General features: G+C 36.2%; 1 protein-coding gene across 7 annotated transcripts in view; it reads right to left on the reverse strand.

The window, feature by feature from the left end:
* LOC144971339 (uncharacterized) overlaps window positions 1–22,500 on the reverse strand; it is a 140,811-nt gene that overhangs the window by 87,267 nt on the left and 31,044 nt on the right. For all 7 annotated transcript variants that reach the window (XM_078912059.1, XM_078912055.1, XM_078912052.1 and 4 more), the window contains exons 4-5: window positions 21,885–21,954; window positions 19,141–19,250 (exon numbers count right to left, since the gene is read on the reverse strand). In XM_078912059.1, the coding sequence (XP_078768185.1) occupies window positions 19,141–19,250; window positions 21,885–21,954 (180 nt within the window). The remainder of the gene's footprint in view (window positions 1–19,140; window positions 19,251–21,884; window positions 21,955–22,500) is intronic.

A 22,500-nucleotide genomic window follows, 5' to 3' on the forward strand; every position in this document is an offset into this window, starting at 1 on the left:
AATAAGAGAAGTCCTTCGCTCTGACACATTACTCGTGCTGCAAAAGACGTCAGACGAGCTGGAGAGCGCTTGAGATTTTGTCATTTAAAATGATGGTAGTCACGTCGAGCTTTAAATCGGACGAGTGCGCAAACAGACGATCCGAAGTAAGATATTATCAGAAAAAAAAAAACTTTAATAAATTTGGATTAGTATGTTGAAAACCAAATCGATGTCGTTGCAGCCGTTCTTGAGTTATTCCAACATATAACGGGTCAATCATTGACTCAATGATTAAAAACAAAATCACTGTAAATTACGATTAATGTCAAAATTACCCTTTTCTACTGATTACGTCATAGCTCAGCTACCAAAAGCGCACAGTGTATACCTTATACCCATAAAAAAACTTAAATAAACTCTGCACCTTTGGAATGAGGCCTTTAGATGAAATCTTACATAGCTTTGGAGTTATTTGAACCTGAAATGTGTCAACAAAACAAAAACACACTGTATTATAAAACTTACGGTATTATCGACAAAGCACTATGATTTCCATCGAATACCAGAACTTTGAAAACAATTTTAAATATAATATATAATTCTCTAAATACAATAAAAATATAAATTTTACGTCTTCTTTGCTGTTTATTTTGTTTGTTTGTTTGTAATATTATGTTGTTTTTTTTTTAAAGTTCTTACTTTGTTTTATAATGCTAACTCTCGCTAATTGATGCCTCTATCGAAGGGACGAAATTGACGTCATTCAGCTCTTTGTTATTGTTATTGGCCAGACATTTGCGTTGGTACGTTATATCCGGCTGGCAGCTGTTGTGAGTTATTTTTTTTATCTAAACGCATAGCACCATTAGAGGTATCTCCAAAAGAATAAATTGTTTGCTTGACTGGTTTTCCTCCCCAACTCTACAACGTTAGCGACACCAAGAGTACCTATGACCTATAGGCTACACATTGCAATTTTATCAATTTTGTCTCTATCGTCACTAGTTTCGGCGTCTATCTAAGCAGACGCCCGCGAATATTATCTCATAATAATATGTTGAAGGATAAATAATGAGGGAGTGTAATATCGCTTTTACATTTTAAATAAATGCCTGGGTTTGTATCTTGTTTTCGTTTTCCTTTTTTTTTTTTTTTGAATTTTGTTTTATTTTGTTTTGTTTTGGGAAAGAGGGGGGGGGGGGGGTGTTGTTGCTTTTTCTTTTCCTTACCGTTTTGTTCTTTTGGGGGTCCTGATAGTTCAGTTGGTAGAGCACTCGCTTCACACGCAAAGGGATCAAGATCGGTCCTGGTGCAGTCGATATTTTATTCTGACCCCCCTGTCTACCCTGCAGTTAATGGGTAGTTGGGTATCTTTGACCTGGCGGAAAGTATTTTGCGACAAACTAGCGTCCTCTCCAAAGGATAGCAAGCAATTGCTATTGAACGTTCCACGCTATAGAAACCGGAATAAACTCCGGCTCCATGACCCTAATGACTCTGAAGATAAAGGAAGAATTTGTGCTTTTCTTGTGTTTTGTTATGTTCTTTCAATTTGTTTTTTTTTTTTTTAATTTTTTTTTTTCTGAATCCAATTGTTTTTGACATAGATAAAAGTACTGAACATTCAAATATCATGTATCATGCAAAATCAGTGAAAATATTTTTCTTTTCCTTTTTTTTTAAAAACCTGTGGCACATTTCTAGTTCACAAAAATTCGAAAAATAAAGTTTACCAGTAGAGAAAAATGCTGTGAATGTACGTGTATATTTACACCAGAATGGTGACCCGGTTTATTATGTGTATTTGAAATAAATTTAAAAAAAAAAAACACCACTAAAAACTAACGCAAACTGACAACATGACAACAATAAAAAAAAAAATATAAACCCATAAAATGTATTTTCTCTCAAATGTGTCAATATAATAAGAATCATCTTCTTCATTGTCAGGAAATGGATGAGCTTGTCTCACTTTCTCAACGAAGCGAAAATGGGAGCGATTCGCTTCTTTTCCCAAAATGCTTACAGAATTCTTCATCTCATATACAAAGTTGGTGACCATCGCAGAACAGGAAAATTATAGCTAACAACACAGGAATCATGACAAGAGGCTACTTCCACTTGTGCCTCAGAATATATGCATAATATTCCTGGTAAGCATGAAGCAATGGCGGAATACGAGAATAAAAAGCATCCGCAGTGACGTCACTATCTATCGATTGCTCACAAGCATGTCTCAATAGGATTCAATATTCTGACGTCACGTCCGCCCAGCAACGAGTAGCTTGGTTCTAAACAAAGAAAATCGGTACTTTTTATTCTTCATGCTGGCTTAGAACTTTTTCACATGTCTTCTGATCAGAATGTATAAAAGTCAAAACATGATCAGATTTATAATGTTTTTCTCCTCTGGATATACTTTTATGCTCGTCGGAGAAGTATTTCATAAGGGCGTCCGCCATTGTTCCGATAGTTTAGAACTAGTTACTAAGCTACGATGCGTCATCACGAGGGAAGTGACGTCACGACTGTTGAAGGCTATTCTTGAAGGATAAATAATGGAGAGGGAGTAAAATGACGCGTTTACTGGACCAATTCTTATAATGTAGGTGACTAGATTTAGTCATTTACCAGTCTGGTAAAAGACTTACTAGTCATAAGCCTGATTGAAGCAAGTGACTATAAAAAAATAGGTTCTTATAAGCGTTTTCTAGCCTCAGGCTTAGACTAGGAAGTCTTTGACTGGACAAAATCCAGTCCCTGGTATTCACTGTTTCGGACATGACTTAGGGACATAATCAGTTACCGTCGCCTTTCCCTTAGTAAGTGTATCCAGCAATTCACATTAAATTATTATGTAACCTAGTATATTACCCCTATCGATAATAGGTTGTATACGGCCTTCCAATCCAATCCAATCCAATCCATATCATGTCCTCATCCTGGCTAATAGTTCCGGCAGACATCGCCATTAACCCTGTCTGCACTAACCAACCCACTTCTATCATTAACTTACATCTCTCATACTCCCGTCACTCCCAGCCTAATATCATCACTACTACTATTCCCAAATCACCCAAACAAATCTACAACTGGGCTACTTACTACTGTGCAACTTGCAATGTTATTATAGATCGGTAGATCGGCATTCCACTATCACAATACTAATGTTTTAAGTTAGATCAGTAGCCGATGGCGAAGCTGGAGTCACTTATTGGTCTGACATGGGAAATGGACATCAAAAGCATTGAAAAGATTCAGCAATAAAAATTTGATTGCAACGACTACGAAATTAGCAATAGTGGGAGAAAAAATGAAAAAAAAAAAAATCAAAACAAAACCAAAAAAACTTAGAGAAAAAAAACACACACAAAGAAAAAATACAAAATAAACAAAAACAAAACGATTAAAAAAAAAATAGAATTTTTTTTTTTAAAACAAACAAAAAAAAACAACAAAAAACAAAAAAACAAACAAACAAAAAAAAAACCCCTTTTAGTGTCGACTCAATTTTAGTTATGACACTAGAGACGCGTGGACACACTGCATGGAACTCAAGCAAGAAATCTTTCATACCACAAATCACATGCAATTGGAACATAGCATCGGGCAGCATAATTCTGAGTAATATCTTAAACCAGATAATTTCATAATAATGCAGATCGTAGCAAAACCAAATATTAGAAGAAAGTCGTACAAGTTGTGCTTTGTTTATGAAATTGTTCTTGTTGGATGACGAAATTTGCTACTGCTCTTGTTACATTTCGTTATAGATTGGAGACAATTGGAAAAATAATAAATCAACAGATGAATCAAAATATCACAGGTTAAAAACTATTTATGGACTTAATGACAATTAATTATCATAACAATGGGTGGGGAGAAAAAAATAAGGAAGTGGGGGGGGGGGGGGGGGGTGCGTTAAATCGCTCCCTGTCATTATCGTGTACAATAACAATTGCTGACATCTAAACATTACGGAGAAGAAGAAGAAAAAAAAATGAGCTATAGCTTTTGCAAGTCAAAAACGGAATTATCCATACATTCCTATTTCAGGAACAGCCAAACGCCCTTCTTTTGAAATTCTGCTTAACTTGTGCGGCTATATGGTCTTGTGGTATGATACTCGCTTTCGGATCGGAAGTTCCTGGGTTCGAGCCTCGCCCGTCGCATAGTTGAGTCCTTGGAAAAGGCTCTTTACTTACATTCTCTCACCGTACTCAGGTGTAAAATGAGAACTTGGCCGTTACAGCGTTGTCGCTGTCCGAAAAAAAATGTAATATCGCCTAACAGGCGTCATGTCTCGTCCTACATGTTAAGTGTTGCTGTTGGCCAGGGACCCCTTGTAAAACGGCTTTGAGCACGTTTAGTGGATATTGCCCTGTATAAAAGCTAAATTTAAGGCTCAATTTAAACTTTTATTTTCGAAGCGGAATTGAGACAGAAGAGATGCCCTTGGTCATTAGAACGCCGAATCATCGATGAATGGCATTCGAATCGTAACTTTCAGAGACACATTCTGTCACACACTCAAGACAAACGATGAATATTAAGATGCATTAAGATGACCCAACATAGATAATATATTGGGGGGAAAAAGAATATTGTTTAAAGTGCATTTTATATTAGTAATGTCACAGAGTACCTACTACCCTGTGGTAAGGTAAATTGGGCAGGAGTGGCGAAGCGAGGGGTCTAATGTAATGATAAGTGAGCGGGGATGTGGGGGAGGGTGGGGGCAATGTGGCCGAGTGGTTGATTTGAATTGAATAGCACAGTCACCTTGAAGCTCTGGGATTCTATCCCTACTTCATTAGCTCATTTGGAAAACATGGATTGGATAATTCTTGCTGACATCAAGACCGCAATTGTTTTAGGGTAATCTAAATCCTTTCATGGAACGCCAAGAGGGATGCCCGACAGGAAGGCATATTTCTATTTTTACAATGATTTAATTCGGTGTAAAAAAAAAAATAAAATAAATATCTTTATACATTTCTTTGCCACCAGTGAACCATACCATTGAGTATTGAGGGGTAAAGGTATCTATTTAATGAAGTGTCAGTCCTCAAGAATTTCGGTTTAAAATCTTGTTTATTCAGTTAAGTCAATTTAACAACGTCAAATGAAATACCGAAAAGCAAAATTATTTCCCGAGAGTCAAAAGATAGGCTTTTTAATTTTTAACGTGTATGTGCCAACTCGACTCGGGTGTGAATGAGTACCTGGCTAAAACCAGTAATGGATATTGTAAGAATGTTAGTACAAAGAGGGATCATTACAAGCAACTTGTATTGTATGGAATGGTAATAAGATACCATATGGCCTGTTGGAGTGGTGGGAGGGGGGAGGGTAAATCATTGAGAGGAGCATAAATCCGTGAAATTGCGCTTTATAAATGTTCACATTTATTTGGTTTTTCTTTGAAGAAAGATTTCCTTATACAAACGTACTTTTAATCAGAATACTCTGTTGCTTAGGAGGAACAAACCTATTTCTAACTGAAAAACGAACGAAGTGTATGACCAGTGGACTAAAACAACCAAACAATGGGAGATTACCCTGGCCAGAGACATGCTCAGGTCAAGAAACCCCAGCGGCAAGCACGTAAAGATAATGAATATATCCACCCTCTAGCTCCCTACTGCTGTGGTATCATACAGGACCAGTGTAGTTATAACATTCTTATATTATGAAAAGGCATTTTCATTATATAATGTTGTATTATTCGTATCATTATGTTGAAATGCTCTACTCGAAAGCGTCGTTTTGCATTCAACTGATCTATTGAAGCCACCCTTCGTGAAGACAATAAAGCGATTTCAGAGAAGTACGATTTACGACCATCATATTGAAGACTTTTGGTTTGGTTTTTAACGGTGAATGTAATTTTGTTGTCAAATATAAGCCAAAAGTATAAGGGTATCCGTTTGAAGATAAAAGTATATTATCCACATTATTTACGACACCACTTGCGTTGCTTATATTGGGATGAACACAAAATCCAAGCATGACAAATTATGAATATTTTCGAACAGGGAGTGCGGTGGGACCCCCAACTTTTGTAGTCGAGAGGGCAATATGTCTCTTTTGAAATTGCAATAAATTAACCAAACCCACAAAGGATTTTTTGTTGGAGACCAAAAATGAATCTCCCCCCCCTCCCCCTCTCCCCCCCGCACTCTCTTCCAAGAAAAAAAAAATCAAAATACAATCGACCAATCAATACAAATTAAGTAAAGAAAAGCTGTTTGCGTATGACAGGCTCCATGTTACATAGCAAATGGTAATACGAAGACACCCCTTTGTATTTAGCCTCGTTATAGGGCAGTGAAGTCGTGCCGACGCACCTCATACTCTTCCGGTTCCAAATTCATTGAAAGTGTTTAGTAACTAGTTCTTTGGAAGACTAATAATGAATAGGTTACAAATTGTATCATAAAGTGGCATAAATATTTTGGTAGCAGGATGTATAGGCAGATTCTTAGGAATTCAGGACCCTTAAAAGAGCGAGGATGGATGATCTTTTTTTACACTTCCAATGAGATTGGAACCAGTATCTTTAGAATCACACTTTTGGTCCCTAATGCCGTGTATGTACTTCGCAGTGCATTGATGTTACACCACAACAAATCATATATGATCCATGACTGCCGTCGAGACACAACCGTCGATTGCAAGGTGACAGACAGATGACATCTTGATAAAAAGTTCCTTTTATTAATCATATCGTATCCTTAGGCGCATAATTTCCTTTTGTTTCTATTTTCTTTTCTGTTTTAACCGTCAATGCATGTCGCGACCTTTTTGAATGTCAAAACCATTTCGGATATCTATGTTTTATAAGTCACGATGCGTTGTAAACTTCGTCGTCGCCTGCTTAGCGGTTTCAATGTCTCGAATGTTAAGCAAGTCAAACCAAACATTATGGACGGGTAAGCAAAACGAGCACGAGCTAATTCTTTATTATTTTTCTTTCGACTTTATTCTTTTGGGGTGGGGGTAGGGGGGGGGGGGGGAGGGGGTATGCTTTTCCCATTTAAAGGTATTAATGAAAACCAAACAGTTGTGGTGTGCTTTTTAAAATAACAATTGCACAAAAATCTTTAAGGCAAACTTGATTTTTTTTTTTAATAACATATTTGGAAGAAATCGACACAGGCGATTGAAGAGGCAGCTGAGGTGTTCAGGTCAGATGAGTGAAAAGCGAAATGACTTTCAAAGTAAAGTGCTTAAACATATTATAACTGTGCGAGAAAACATGCTTTATTTGCCAATTAAAAAAAAAGTAGATATTGCTCCGTAATTAATTACATAAACGTATCTCTCTCTCTCTCTCTCTCTCTCTCTCTCTCTCTCTCTCTCTCTCTCTCTCTCTCTCTATCTCTCTCTCTTTCTCTCTCTCTCGCTCTATCTCTCTCTCCCTTTCTACCTCTCTCTCTCTCTCTCTCTCTCTCTCTCTCTCTCTCTCTCTCTCTCTCTCGCTATACTTGTCTATCTAACTTACTCTCTCGTGTTAACTTGACCCAAAGTCAATCGCGTGCCGTCAAAACAGGCTGACATTCGCTCCATTAACCACAAACTGCCCCTACAACAACACCCACGAAAAAAGCCTTTTTTGGCAAGAAGAATAGGAACGGTTATCCTATTTGGGTATTAAATATGCCGAGAGGGCAGTGAATAAAATATGCCTTTCACAACTCTACCGGCCTAGGAATGTGTCATCTCAAAAGCCTAGGGCACTTCCAATAATAAATACTATTCAGTCTACTCTACGTACTCTGATAAAATAAAACCCACTGGTTTTTCATTTTGGTCATAAATCAAATCTTTTTATTTCATGTTTCGATGAATTTAAGACCCTCAAAATAGTCTTAAAACTTGAAAAGTTAAAAGTTTAATATTCTGATGATATTCGAAATGCTCGAAATTCATTTTATGTCATCGATATTTTAAAGAAAATATTTATGGTCAAAATTCAAAACAAAGCGTTTTGTCTTAATATGATGGTCTAGTACGTAGAACTCTGACAAATGACTTTATTTTCCATTTCAGCAAGAGGACCTTTGTACTGCTATTATCCATGAATTTTACAATTTCAAATTGTCAACAAGTCTCAGACCTTGTACCTCGGGTGTTTCAGGTTTGAGAGTTTTCGACCATCGGCATTTGAATAGTTTTTTGTTGTTTTTTTTTTCGTGTTTAAAAAAAAAAGACCAAAAAAAAAAAAAAAAAGTTTTGTCACAGCGCGACTGTTTAGGCAGCAGTGGATTGAACGGTGACTGTGTATTATGTATATATGGGGAGGTAACCGTCCGGCCAGTTAAGACCTGGACAATATAGCGTAATGCCAACTGACCTTAAAAACACCAGCGGCTAACTAATGTTGACTTCCGAGGTCCGGTTGTATTTTCTTGAAATTGGACACCAGGTTAAAGCAATATTTACGTTTTCAAACTCTATTGAATCGTAGCCCCCTTTTTATGTCGTTTTCAAGACGTTTACAAGGCATTTTGGGTCTTAACGACCATACATAGCCATTAAGTCCGTTTTTTTAAGCTTCAAAAGACCATCCTATGAAAAAGAATCATCGTCTTTATAGAAGTTATCCAATTAGCACAACCACTCCAAAAAGCAAAATTTGCAATTTTCTCTAGAAATTAATGAAGATATAATTTTTTTTTTAACCAACAACATATAAAATATCAATATCAATATCAATATCCCGGAATTCTTATTTCCAGTTTCATTTTCAAACAAACAAAAAAGCGAGGAAAAAAGCTGAGGTAGGGAGGAGACTTTCAGAGCCATTAGTCTCATGGAGCTGGAGCTTATTCTTGATTCTAAAGAATGAAACGGACAATAGCAATTGCTGGCTACTCTTTGAAAAGGACGCTAGTCTATCGCAAAATACTTTCCGCCAGATCTTACAGACCCAGCTACTCAATCGCTGCTGCGTGGACAGGGGGGGGGGGGTGAGGTCAGAAAAATCTCGACTGCACCAGGGATGGATCTCGGTCTCTTTGCGTGTGACGCGAGTGATCTACCAACTGAGCTAGCTGGACCCCTAAAAGGTGGGGTAAGGTCAGAAAGTCATCGCCGACAGTACCCAAAAGCATGCTTGAATATATATATAAAATAGAAAAAATTCCAAATGTTAATAAGTTTCATATAATAGTGAGTGACTCAAAGTACACAATCCTTTAGTGCAACAAAGCAAGGGACATCATTTTTACCTTGCGAGTCCTCTTTTAAAATACTGTTAGCAATATTAATGATAAATTTAGCAACCAAATAACTGTTGAGTGGACATAATAATAATAATAATAATAATAATAATAATAATAATAATAATAATAATAATAATAATAATAATAATAATAATAATAATAATAATAATAATAATAATAATAATAATAATAATAATAATAATAATAAATGGCATTTATATAGCGCTTTACCCCGTTGTCACAGGCTCTAAGCGCTTTACAGTGATATAAAACAAAACATATTACAGTGAGACAAGTGTGAAGGAAACGTAATAGGGTAGAAATATACTCCCGAACCCCCCCCCCCCCCCCCCCCCCCCCCCCCCCCCCAAAATATTTTTTAAATTGCGGAATAGGCCCCATGTCTAATTCGCATGTCTTACGCTCTACTGATTGGATCATCGGGTCCTTAAAATATGATAGAATCGCCCACCATTGTGATACATACATACATACAGGTAGCGTGTGTCATAAATTTCAATATTCTTAATCAGTTAACTGCCGTACTCTGGAATAACACGTATTTCACACATTTGGACAGAAAACTCGGCCTTCAAATATCGATCGATTTAAATGACTCTCATCTTGGTAACAACTCTCAACCCTGAGATATCGCGAGATCCCAGGTTTGAGAGGGTTTTTTTTTTTTTACCAAAAAGAGGGTCATTTAAATAGATCGATATCTGGAGGGCGAGTTTTCTGGCCAATTTTTAAAATACGTGTATTTCCAGAAATACGGCAGTTAAACTGGTTAAGGTGTTATCTTAAGTTTATTCCATTCTTCCAGACGCCGAAGAATGCCTCGTCTTCGTGTCACCGGCTTTTTGTCCCTCTTTGAATAGAGAATTCCGATAAGGGTTGGAATGCGATACACACATACATTAGCATTTCAAAGGCTTGAAAAGACTCAACGCCATATCTTTACAAATAACTGGATTATTCAACGTATGTAGAGATCCTATCTTAATATATCTATTTATCTTTCAATTGTCTTTCTCTGATCGATCATTTGCATTACTTTGAAAAAGCCATTTTTCAAAACATTATTGTAAATATATTACCTAATGTAAACACTACCCTTAAAATAAAAATAGGACCAATTGGATTCAGTAGTCTGATGTCACACGCCCGGCAACGGCGGCCATCTTGGTTCTAAACAAAGAAAATCATTACTTTTTATTCTTCATGCTGGCTAGAACTCTTCATTCCCTTTTTATATGCCTTGTGATCAGAATGTGTAAAAGTCAAAACATGATCAAATTGATGTTTTTTTTTTTCCATCTGGATACGCGTTTAAGCTCGCCGGAGAAATATTTCATACGGCGTCCGCCATTGTTCCGATAGTTTAGAGCCAGTGTTACTAAGTTACCATACGTCATTAGGAAGGAAGTGACGTTACGACTGTTGAAGACTATTGCAGAGGAAAAAATAAATAAAAACAATAAGGCCCTGCCTAGCTTTTATAAGTGTACACCAAAATAAATGAAGTGACAGTTTTGCCCTTTTGGGCGAGTTGAAATATCTTCCACACGAGGGCAATGAAATTACGAGTTCAAATCAGCCTGGAATTTCAGTTTAAAACAAATCACAAGACTTTGTATGAATTCTGGATGGGTTTGCTTATTAAGGATAGTAAATGAAAATGTTCCTTTTTCATCAAATCTGAAATGGCGTGTATATGAAACAGCGCCAGACACAGCAGAAAGAAAAATACACCCAAAAAAATCATCCAAAAATAATAATTTAAAAAATCTTAATAGAACTTGAGCTTTTATATAGAGAATATCCACTAAAGGTGCTCAAAGCGCTTTACAAGGGGTCCCTGGCCAACAGCAACACTTAACATGTAGGACGTGACATGACGCCTGTTAGGCGATATTACAATTTTTTCGGACAAAGAAAACGCTGTTAACGGCCAGGTACTCATTTTACACCTGAGTACTGTGAGAGAATGTGAGTAAAGAGCCATTTCCAAGGACTCAACTATGCGCCGAGGGAGGCTGGAACTCGGGACCTTCCGATCCGAAAGTGAGTATCACACCACTAGACCACATAGCAGCACATCAGCCCACCCCGACTGGTGATATAGATAGTATGCAGATGACGTCACTCGGGCCTTTGTTATTGTTTTTGCCATCCGCGTTTGTGAGTTGTTCTCACTAAACTGTATTAACCAGACTATAAAAGTTTATGGTTACACAGAGTTTGTGTGTTGGTCCGTTATACTTCCGGATGGCAATGTTGTGAACTCCTTGGCCAAGCGCATTCTATCTATAATCTCAGATTCGAACGTGTTGCCACTACACCACAGATGTGACCAGATCTGATAGTTAGGACGACTAAATGATTTTTTTATATTCTTCATTTTACGAGTTGTATTTAATAATAACAATGACATAAATGGTGTGTTTGAGGATATCAGCTTAATTTCATGTCTAATCATTTTTGAAGAGGAAATAAAACTGAACACATGATAAGAGACTGATAAGAACCTTTTTACAAGACATAGGGCTTATAAAGTAAAGCATAATATCAGAACCTATTTTTTTTATTGTGTGTGTGTGTGTGGGGGGGGGGGGGGGGGGTAATGATAATAACGGAGATAAAAGGGCAGGTTGACATTTATTTATTCGATTTTTGCGCGCCTTGAATGTCGTTGTAACCGACACGGAAGTGATAATATTCAACACCATAATAGCACATACAACTGACAATTTATAACTGGTGTCATTCACACAAACACACACACATACACACACACAAACACACACACACACACACACACACACACACACACACACACACACACAAACGTGCCGATCATTTTACAGAACCATACTACGACATGTTCAATTTGGGGTAAGTGTTGTAACGTGATAATCCTTGTCCTTTTGAAGGAATTTCTCCACAGGATCAACGTGATACGGCCAAGGCAGTGATAAACGAGTTGGTATCAAGTCAACATCCCATCCCCGCGGCGTACAAAGCACGGCAGTAAATATTACAATACATATGGGACTTCATACACGAAAGAATTTATCTTCTCTAAAGGAATTTTCCAACGACTCTTCGCAATAAAGTGAAGGTAATCTGAAGGGTTTCACCAACCTAACAATCCAAGAGCTGTTTGAAAAAGCAAGAGACAGGGAGGAATGGAGAGAGATAATTCATGCAGTATCCGAAGCCTGGACCAGGCATGGAACCTAGAAGAAGAAGAAGAATCTTTATGAAATCACGATGTATTCGGTATTCGTGTCCAAGCAAGGCTTTGAGGTCATTCATTTCCTAGCATAAATTTGAGGTCATTCAATTCTTTATGTGGTCAATCGATCCCAATAAAAGATATGAGGTCATTCGATCCCACAGCTTTGGCACCACTTGGCACCACTTATTTCAAGAAAACACTTATTGACGGCTATGTGGTCTAGTGGTATGACACTCGCTTTCGGATGGGAAGGTCCTGGGTTCGAGCCTCGCTCGGCGCATAGTTGAGCCCTTGGAAAAGACTCTTTACTCACATTCTCTCACCGTACTCAGGTGTAAAATGAGTACCTGGCCGTTAACAGCGTTGTCTTTGTCCGAAAAAATTGTAATATCGCCTAACAGGCGTCATGTCTCGTCCTACATGTTAAATGTTGCTGTTGACCAGGGACCCCTTGTAAAGCGCATTGAGCACGTTAAGTGGATATTGCGCTATATAAGTGCTCAATTTAATTTTAATTTTTATTGACGCCACTCATTCTTTTCCCAAAATCACAATTCAAATCAACCATATCCAAGGTAAGCAGAGGTTTGGGATGCATTTTAAAGCACATATTTGAGGTCAATCATTTTCTTTACGTAGTTTTGAAGCCACTCATTTTTTTTTTTTTCAGCCAAGATCTTATGTAATTCATGTTCAAGTACAAATTTAAAGTCACTCGAATCCTAGCACAGATTTAAAGTCACTGCTTTGGAGCATAAATGTCAAGTTCTTGATTCCAACCACAGAATAGAAGTTAATTCATTTCAAAGGATAGATTTAAATCTACTTTTTTTAAAGTACTTATTTTTTTCCGAATACATTTGAAAGGATTAATTTCCAAAGATATATTTAAATCTAATTATTTTTTTCCGAATACATTTGAGGGGATTCATTTCCAAGCAGTGGTTAGATCTGACCTGCCAATTTGAAAAAAATTTAATTCGTAGTTTTAATAGTGTAAACAATACTAGTCACTATATCTAGCTTTGTAAGTGACTAATATACCACCAGCAAGATAGAATAATGTTTTAAAATCCTTACACTATTCGATTTAGTGCCTTATTTAATTTAAGTAGCTAGCTTATTTTGCTCTGCAGATGGAGCCCAAAATTTCAAGTTCTATTGAATACTTCGAATATTTCGTAGATGTAGGAGGTTCTGGATTATAGTTAATTTATTACAATAAAATACAAAGCATAATAAATCTCAAGTCACTTTTAATTCCGAGAACAGATTTGAGTTAATCATCATCATCATCATCATCATCGTCGTCGTCATTGTCTCACTATCATAATAGCCATTGTTGTCACCGCCATCATCATCATCATCATCATCATCATCATCATCATCATCATCATCATCATCATCATCATCAATATCATCATCACTACGACCATCACCCCACCCACACCACCTCCTCAACTACCACCGCCACCGCCACCACCACCACCACCATCATCATCATCATCATCATCATCATCATCATCATCATCAAAATAATATCCGTCCCAATCATTGTCAACTTGCCTCAGGCTTCTATTAAACAATTACAACTGCTGCAAAACAGTGCAGCAAGATTAGTTTTTGACAAAAAAAAAATTTGATCATGCAACCCCTTTGTTGGCATCTCTCCATTGGTTGCCCATTGAAAAGCGCACATATTACAAAGCAGCGTGTCTTGTTTATAAGTGTCTGGCTGGTATAGGACCGGCATATCTCACAGATCACGTGGTCATGTGTAAATTTGAAAATTACACTTTAAGATCATGTAATGACCAAACGAAAATTTCGGAAAAAAGATCAAGAACAAAATTTGGGGATAGATCGTTTGCTTGTTTCGGCCCCAAGATTTGGAATGAACTGCCACGTGGTCTGAGGGAGTGCAAAAGTCTTTACCTACTTTTAAAAAGAATCTCAAGGCACATTTTTACTGTATTTGTTTTTATTGACTCTATGTGAATCCTTCATTTGGCTATGAATTATTATTGTTGTTATTATTTTTTTTTTTCACTTAAAATTGATATTTATATTGTAAAGTGCCCAGAGCTTGTGTTTTACACGAGAATGAGCGCTATATAAATGTGTATTATTATTATTACTATTATTATTATTTATTATTATTATTATTATTATTATTATTATTATTATTATTATTATTATTATTATTATTATTATGCTCCTCGTCTTTTCTATGGGCACCATCACCAGTATCAGCTTAGTAAATAAGAATTTAAAATGTTTATATCAAACTAACTCCCAATACCAGTGGTAAAAAGTTAACGATAATAAATAAAAGAAAAAAGAAAAATAATTAAAAGTAAACATGTTATCATCGCGTCAATCTGATATTTTGTCGGAATGAACTAAATGAAGAAACTGAACGTGAAGTCCAAATGACCAGTAGAAGGAAATATGATTTTAGAGAAAATATAAGGAAAAGAAAGTAAGCCCACCTTCATGGACAAAATCCTTCATTGTAACCTACGTGCGCACCTGTTTCCGGGTCTAATAACGGAACGCGTTTACGGGCTTGATCTTAACTATCTAGCATTGTTGAAACCTGGCGAAGGACCATGGAGAAAGAATTAAAGGAAGCAGGCCTGTCCTGGAATACAGCCACCGCAAAAACAGCCGATCGCAAAAAATGGAGATGTCTGGTGGATGCCATATGTGCCTCAAGGCCCGAAGAGGATTAAGTAAGTAAGTATTGTTGTAACGGGGAGTATTTTGTGTTCGTTTGAGAGTATTTCCATAGCAACGATAGGCCCAATTTGGGTTATCAGAGCTGCAATAAAAGAAGACGTCGATTTCAACCCAGATTTTAGGAGTTGAGGTTAAAATCAAACTTTAAACATCAGGTTCAAGATTGACCACATACGTACGTATTATCAGCCAAAATTAATCATTGACGAATTAAATTGAAAGACGTTACATACTACGACGAGACAATACGCTGTAAGGCGATTTTACAATTTTTCCCCCGACAGAGACAACGTTATTAACTGCCAGGTAATCTTGAGTTTTTATATAGAGCAATTTCCACTAATCGTGCTCGAAGCGTTTTATAAGGGGTCCCGATCCTAAGCAAACAGCACCACTTAGCATGTAAGACGAGACACTGCGTCTTTTGGGCGGTTTTACAATATTTTTCCAACTGAGACAACACTTTTAACGACAAGGCACTCATTTTACACCTGAATACGGTCAGAGAATGTGAGTAAATAGGAGCCTTTTCCAAGTTCTCAACTATGCCCTACTCTGGGCGGGACTCGAACCCAGGACCTTCCGATCCGAAGGCGAGTGTCATACATCAAGATCACATAGTCGCACAGGTACTCATTTTACACTGGAGAATGGTGATAGAAAGTGAGTACAGAACATTTCTAAGGCATGGACTCTTCAAATGAAGAGTGTTCCTAAATATCCAACAGCTTAACGCTCTCGGCTATCTAACAACTCTCTCTTCTTTTGAAGTCCTCGTTCACCCTGGTCTACTGCACTGTCAGTGCACATGACCCTTGCAGCATACAATGACCCATAGGGTGTCAAAGGATCAGGCCCAATTTATAGCTAACGCTTGTCGGTAGCGTTTGATTCCAAGTTGGTTACTCCCCTACGTATACGGTTTCCTTCTCGGCTTAATTTATTTTCTTTACTTAAACCTCGTTAATTCGTTTTTAAACCAGATGTCTGCCGTACTTTGGAAAAACACGTATTTAAATGACCGGAAAATAAAACTCGTCCTTCAAGTGTCAATCGATTTAAATGACTCTCACCTTGGCAAAAGATCTCAAACCTGGGACTCAACAAAGTCCCGGGTTTGAGAATGTTTGCCAAGATGAGGGTCTTTTAAATCGATCGTTATTTGAAGGACGAGTTTTCTGGCCAAAATTTTAAATACAAGTTTTTTTTTTCTCCAGAGTACGCAGTTAACTGGTTAAAACAAGAGCACTTGGTGAACTTTATACTTCTTACCAGATTTAGCTTCGTAAAAATCCTCTTTTAAACTGTTATCGCAAGAGGCGAACTAATAAAATAAATAATTAAAATTCTGGTTGACGTTAAGACAGGGCTGTGACCAGGTATTAACAACCACAAGCATCACACAAAGAAAACACTCTTATTCGTCTCAGGGAACCATTCATCAACATGACATATAATTCAAACCTAAAAATAAACGTAGAAACCGCAGTGCAATTTTAAAAAGGACACACATACACACACACACACACACACCAACACACACAACATATACACGTACACACTCATACGACATATAGTTTAAAATGTTAAAGAACTGTTTTGTTTTGTTTTTTCGTGTGGGTTTCTCAATTCTTTCTAGATCTATAGCATTTTCTGTACACATTTTTCTTATTCTATTCTTGCCACTATTCAATTTTGCATTTATTATTTTAAACAAGTTTCATCTTTTGCATATTCCAATATGGAGATTGAAAATACTCAAGCAATTGAAGAGCCTCAATATTATAAGCATATTCCCCACCGTCTCCTCCTCTTCCTCCTCCTCCTCCTCCTTCTGCCCGAGTGAAAGGACGCTTTAAGAAAATCTGTATTAATTTTTAAAACAATGTTTGAAGGCTTGATTCAAGACCAATTTTTTTCTTTTCTTTTCTTTTTTTTATTTATTGGATTTAACTTCGTGTTAGATGATGATGATGATATGATGATGATGATGATGATGATGCTACTGCTACTACTACTACTACTCCTACTAATATTACTACTACTACTACTACTACTACTACTACTACTACTACTACTACTACTACTACTACTACTACTACTACTACTACTACTACTACTACTACTACTACTACTACTACTACTATTACTCTACTACTACTACTACTACTACTACTACTACTACTACTACTACTACTACTACTACTACTACTACTACTACTACTACTACTACTACTACTACTACTACTACTACTATTACTCTACTACTACTACTACTACTACTACTACTACTACTACTACTACTAATAATAATAATAATAATAATAATAATAATAATAATAATAATAATAATCCTCATCATCATCATCATCATCATCATCATCATCATCATCATCATCATCATCATCACATAATTGACCTTGCCCATGAAAACATTCCATTGTCTCAATAAGGATTTAACTCATCGTATAACCAAATACCAAAACCAACACACTATAATAATAATAATAATAATTATATATATATATATATATATATATATATATATATATATATATATATATATATATATATATATATACCTACTAGCCCTAACCACATCTGCTATTCGACCTTGGGACTCCCAATAAATAAAAGTCAAATCAATTTGATATCCACAAATCTTTCTTTTTTCCTTTCCCTTCTTATTTCTTACTTTTAAAAAATGGACATTCCCAGTGACTTCGACCACCCACTGACCTATCTGTTGAATGGAATAGTAACGGGTGTCATGTATCTCGTTAGAAATCCGGCAGGGCAAAGCTTTATTTGTACAGGGGATCAGGAGATGTGACGTGGCTACAGCCAGATCATTGGGACAGGAGTCATTTGGAATGGGATCGCTGTCACCCCTGATAAGTAATTTGCTTGTAATCCATAGCTATATAAATCGTAGTATTTTATTGTATTGTATGTTGGCTGTTATTATCCTTGTTCTTGTTGTTGGTGTTGTTGTTGTATGCTAGGTGGCTCTGCGGTATCGTAGCTCTTCTTGTCACAAACGTCAAGTGATGTTAAGCGTGATCAGAGGTCGAATGGGTGACAGTGATCGTGGAAAATTATGGTCACAGCTTTGTGTCCTTGGGTAAGACACATATCTCATTCCTTGAAGTCCCAGGTTTTAGAGTTATTGAGGAGATGAGGGTAATTTTAATCGATTGATATTTGTCGGACGTGTTTTCTGGCCATTTTGTTCAGAGTAGGTAAGAAAAGATTGCATGCCTTTTGTAGTTTACGAAAAGCGATCGCCGGAAGGCATTTTAAAAACATTTTTTTAAATAATTTTATTTTTGGGATCAAATGTTTCAATAAAGATAGATAAACTATCACATTTTGAATTTTACGTTTTGTTTGCCCCCCACCCCCCACCCCCCTCCCTAATTTTTCTATTCTTTCTTTCTCATTTTCTCTTAATTCTATTATTTTACATTCAGTTTCTTTATCTTTATCTATTTATTTGTTTTCTTGGATTAGATGTTTTGTTTTGAATTTGATCTCCTTTTGTCCATCTCGTATAATTCGGAATAAAATAAAAGGAATTGATTTTTCTAAATAAGTAATTTTCATTGGCGCGACCTCAAAGCTTCAACTTCTATACCAATGGTTACAAGTTTGATGAACCTACGCAAAATTATGGGCAATCATCATTGTTGTCATGGAAAAAAAGTACGAGTTGGTTTGAACGTTTTTCCATTACGACTAAGAGAATTAAACAATTTGAGTTGTACCGTTTGTAAAGAACTACATGCAATTCATAAGCCACAGTTTGTTTTTAAAAGAAAGGAGAGAGATATATATCGTGTTATCGTGTTATCGTGTTATATATATATATATATATATATATATATATATATATATATATATGTGTGTGTGTGTGTGTGTGTGTGTGTATAATGTACTCACTCCCCAATAGCTCTTTGCGATAAATCCTCCAGATCCGATGCGTTAAATAGATGTAAATCAGTGAGGCCAAAATGTGTTTGACAGGCCTTGAGAAATACGTTGATGTTATCCTGCAAATAATGGGAGAAAAGAAATGTAAATTTATAAACAATTGTACACGTGTATACAGATATGGCGTAAGTTGTTTATTTTATATTAGCAAGAGATGAAGTGAGTAGAAAAGTGCCAGAAGACAATAGAGAATAAAAATTTTCGCGGCGGTGGTGGGGTTTGAACCTGCGACCTTATTGGTACGACAACTCCGCCTGGCCGGTGAGAGCGTGATTCTACCGTATGAGCTATCCACGAATATTTTATATTATAGTTAACAAGAAGTTCGGTTGAAATGGGGGGAAAAACTCCACTCGCAACCTCCTCCCCCTCCCACCAATTATTTTAAAGTTAACCATTTAATCTGTTTTAATAGACATCTTTGAGAGCATTCATATAAGCTGTTACTCACATGACATCAATCGCATTGCTAACTGCGTTATTAAATGACATTGTACTGTACTATTTTAGTTATAACTAATCCATTGTTTTTGCTTCATTACGATGATTTTATTTATATCTATATCCAAGTTTCCATTTTTAGGTAAGCATTGATTTTGTTATATGAAGTTATAGCAACTTGAGTTTTGACAACATTCAATATATGCTCATAACAAAAGTACTCATTTTTAGCTGTTCTATTTGCGTATATTAGATATCTATTGTTTGTTTTATTTTCGTGGAGACAATTGCTGTTTCGAGCGTTATTACACTAACCAATCAGAATATCCCCTGCTATTTAGCCTATTCTGTTCTAATGACTATTCATTTCAAGAGATCTGGCAAACATTCCTTAATTCCATAGCTACCTTTATGAGACGGTGAGTATTTATCACAATATTTTGACACACTGATACAGGAATTGCATCACAACACCCGATGAGACTACGCCATTTTTTTCAATCGCCTGAGTTTAAAAAGGGCAGAGAAGTCGTGACACAACAGCTTCTAATTTTCCGGTTCTAAATTCCTTGGAAATATTTATGTGACCAATCGTTCGGAGGACTAATTGAGATTCATCATCATCATCATCATTGCCTTTTTCACCCTGGGTCAGGGTATAGGCCACAGACAAACAGTTTCCATCCTTCTCTATCCTGAGCTATCTTTTTAATCTCATTCCAGGTCTTACCACTTCTCTGTATATCAGCTTCTTTAATTCTTTTGTATGTTCCTCGTGGCCTTCCCCTTGATCTTCTGCCCTGAGGGTTCCAGTCCAATACTTTCTTTGGTAATAATTGAAATTAGAATACTAAATATACCCTTAAATCAATAATCAAATTTATATTTATTCTATAAATCCTACATATTATCTATATCTATATATCGAGATAATATTCACTATATTGCATGTAAAAGATACATTCTTATTTAATTTATTTTGAGGTATTTATAGCTTATTTAATGCTGATTTTTGTGTATTTTTAATGTCAGTACTTTAATCCATCATTTTTCTTTGCCACGTCTGTTGTACAATTTCCGAAAATGATGAATAAAGTTATTATCATTATTATTATTATTATTATTATTATTATTATTATTATTATTATTATTATTATTATTATTATTATTATTATTAAAAGGTCACATATTGAATCATTGAGAGGCATAATTATTTTAGTAACAGGATGCATAGGCAGATTCTTGGGATTATGGGACGAATATATTTAGACTAGAACATGAGACACTATCACTTTGAAACCAAAAGATCAATGTGTCTTTGGGTGTTTGTTTTTGTGTGTGTGTGTTTATGTAGAGAGAGAGAGAGAGAGAGAGAGAGCGAGAGAGAGAGAGAGAGAGAGAGAGAGAGAGAGAGAGAGAGAGAGAGAGAGAGAGAGAGAGAGAGAGAGAGAGAGGAATAGGAAGTCGTCCAGACGCGCGACAGAAACCAGACCCGTAAGCCAAATTTATAACAAAGGGAGTTTACCGTGATAATTTTATCATGCTGGGCTTTTGTTACACTGATTATGTACCTTATCCCAATCTGACAGTGACTGATTTGTCTCGGCTCATTTACCGGCAATAGTCGGTTAGTAAACTAGACAGAGAAGACGGAGAGGGAAAAATCCTTTAAAATGCATTGACCTAATTCATTTTACTGTCTATTATACGCGTTTTCACTGACCACGATAAGACTGCTTTACGGTTTAAAAAATAGTTTTACAAGCATTAAGTAGAATTAGTTGAAAACACAAAATGATAAGACCTATCGCAGCATTATGTAGGGAAGATTTAAATTCCTGATTTGGAATTTATAGTCCTAAGTTAAGATTAAGTAATTATGTTTTATTGAAGAGCACGGATACCGTTTCTGAAAATGACAAGAACAAGAACTTTGACTTCACTTCATCCTCATCATCATCATCTCATCAACATCGTTGTCGTCATCATCATCATCATCATTATCATCGTCGTCGTCGTTGTCATCATCATCATCATCATCATCATCATCATCGTCGTCGTCGTTGTCATCATCATCATAATCACCATCACCATCATCATCATCAACATCGTCGTCGTCGTCGTTGTCATCATTATCATCAATTATCATTATTATTATTATTATTATTATTATTATTATTATTATTATTATTATTATTATTATTATTATTATTATTATTATTATTATTATTATCTTTCTGTATTTTACTTACCAAGCCAGCGATGGGGGTGGGCAGTCTGTTGATACGTCTTATTGCTCCAGGACAAAGGCTGTTTGCTAATCTGAAATACATGAGAATAATGCTGCCGTACAACGACAAAACCCCGTATAATGGCAAAACGTGATTTTACAGGAGAGCCGAAAAACTTTTCAAATTTTACTTCAACTTTTTACAATAACTATGCGGAGAATTGATGCAAATTTGGTATCAATCGAAAGGTCTTTTTTTATTCTATCACGTTTGATGTATAAAAATAGAAAATAGAAACCTGTACTATTCGAAAATCTGAATTTACTGTTATACGGGGTTTTGTCACTGCATCGGTATCCGATTGGAGTGGTGAAAACACCGTATCTCACATTATACGGGGTTTTGTCGTTGCATCATGACGCGTGCTATACCGTATCTCGGCGTTTGGTCTATATTTTTATGTATTGGGAACCGAGTGTGTTACATCGGGTCTTTCAAATTTATTTACTACTGATAATATTTCGTTATGAAGTAAGAAGAAGAGGACAAGGAGGAGGAGGGTGAGGAGAAAAGAAGAAGAAGAAGAAGAAGAAGAAGAAGAAGAAGAAGAAGAAGAAGAAGAAGAAGAAGAAGAAGA

Source organism: Berghia stephanieae, chromosome 4 (genome assembly GCF_034508935.2).
Source record: "Berghia stephanieae isolate SIO BIC M18660-M18661 chromosome 4, UCSD_Bste_1.3, whole genome shotgun sequence".
Taxonomy (NCBI): Eukaryota; Metazoa; Mollusca; class Gastropoda; order Nudibranchia; family Aeolidiidae; genus Berghia; species Berghia stephanieae.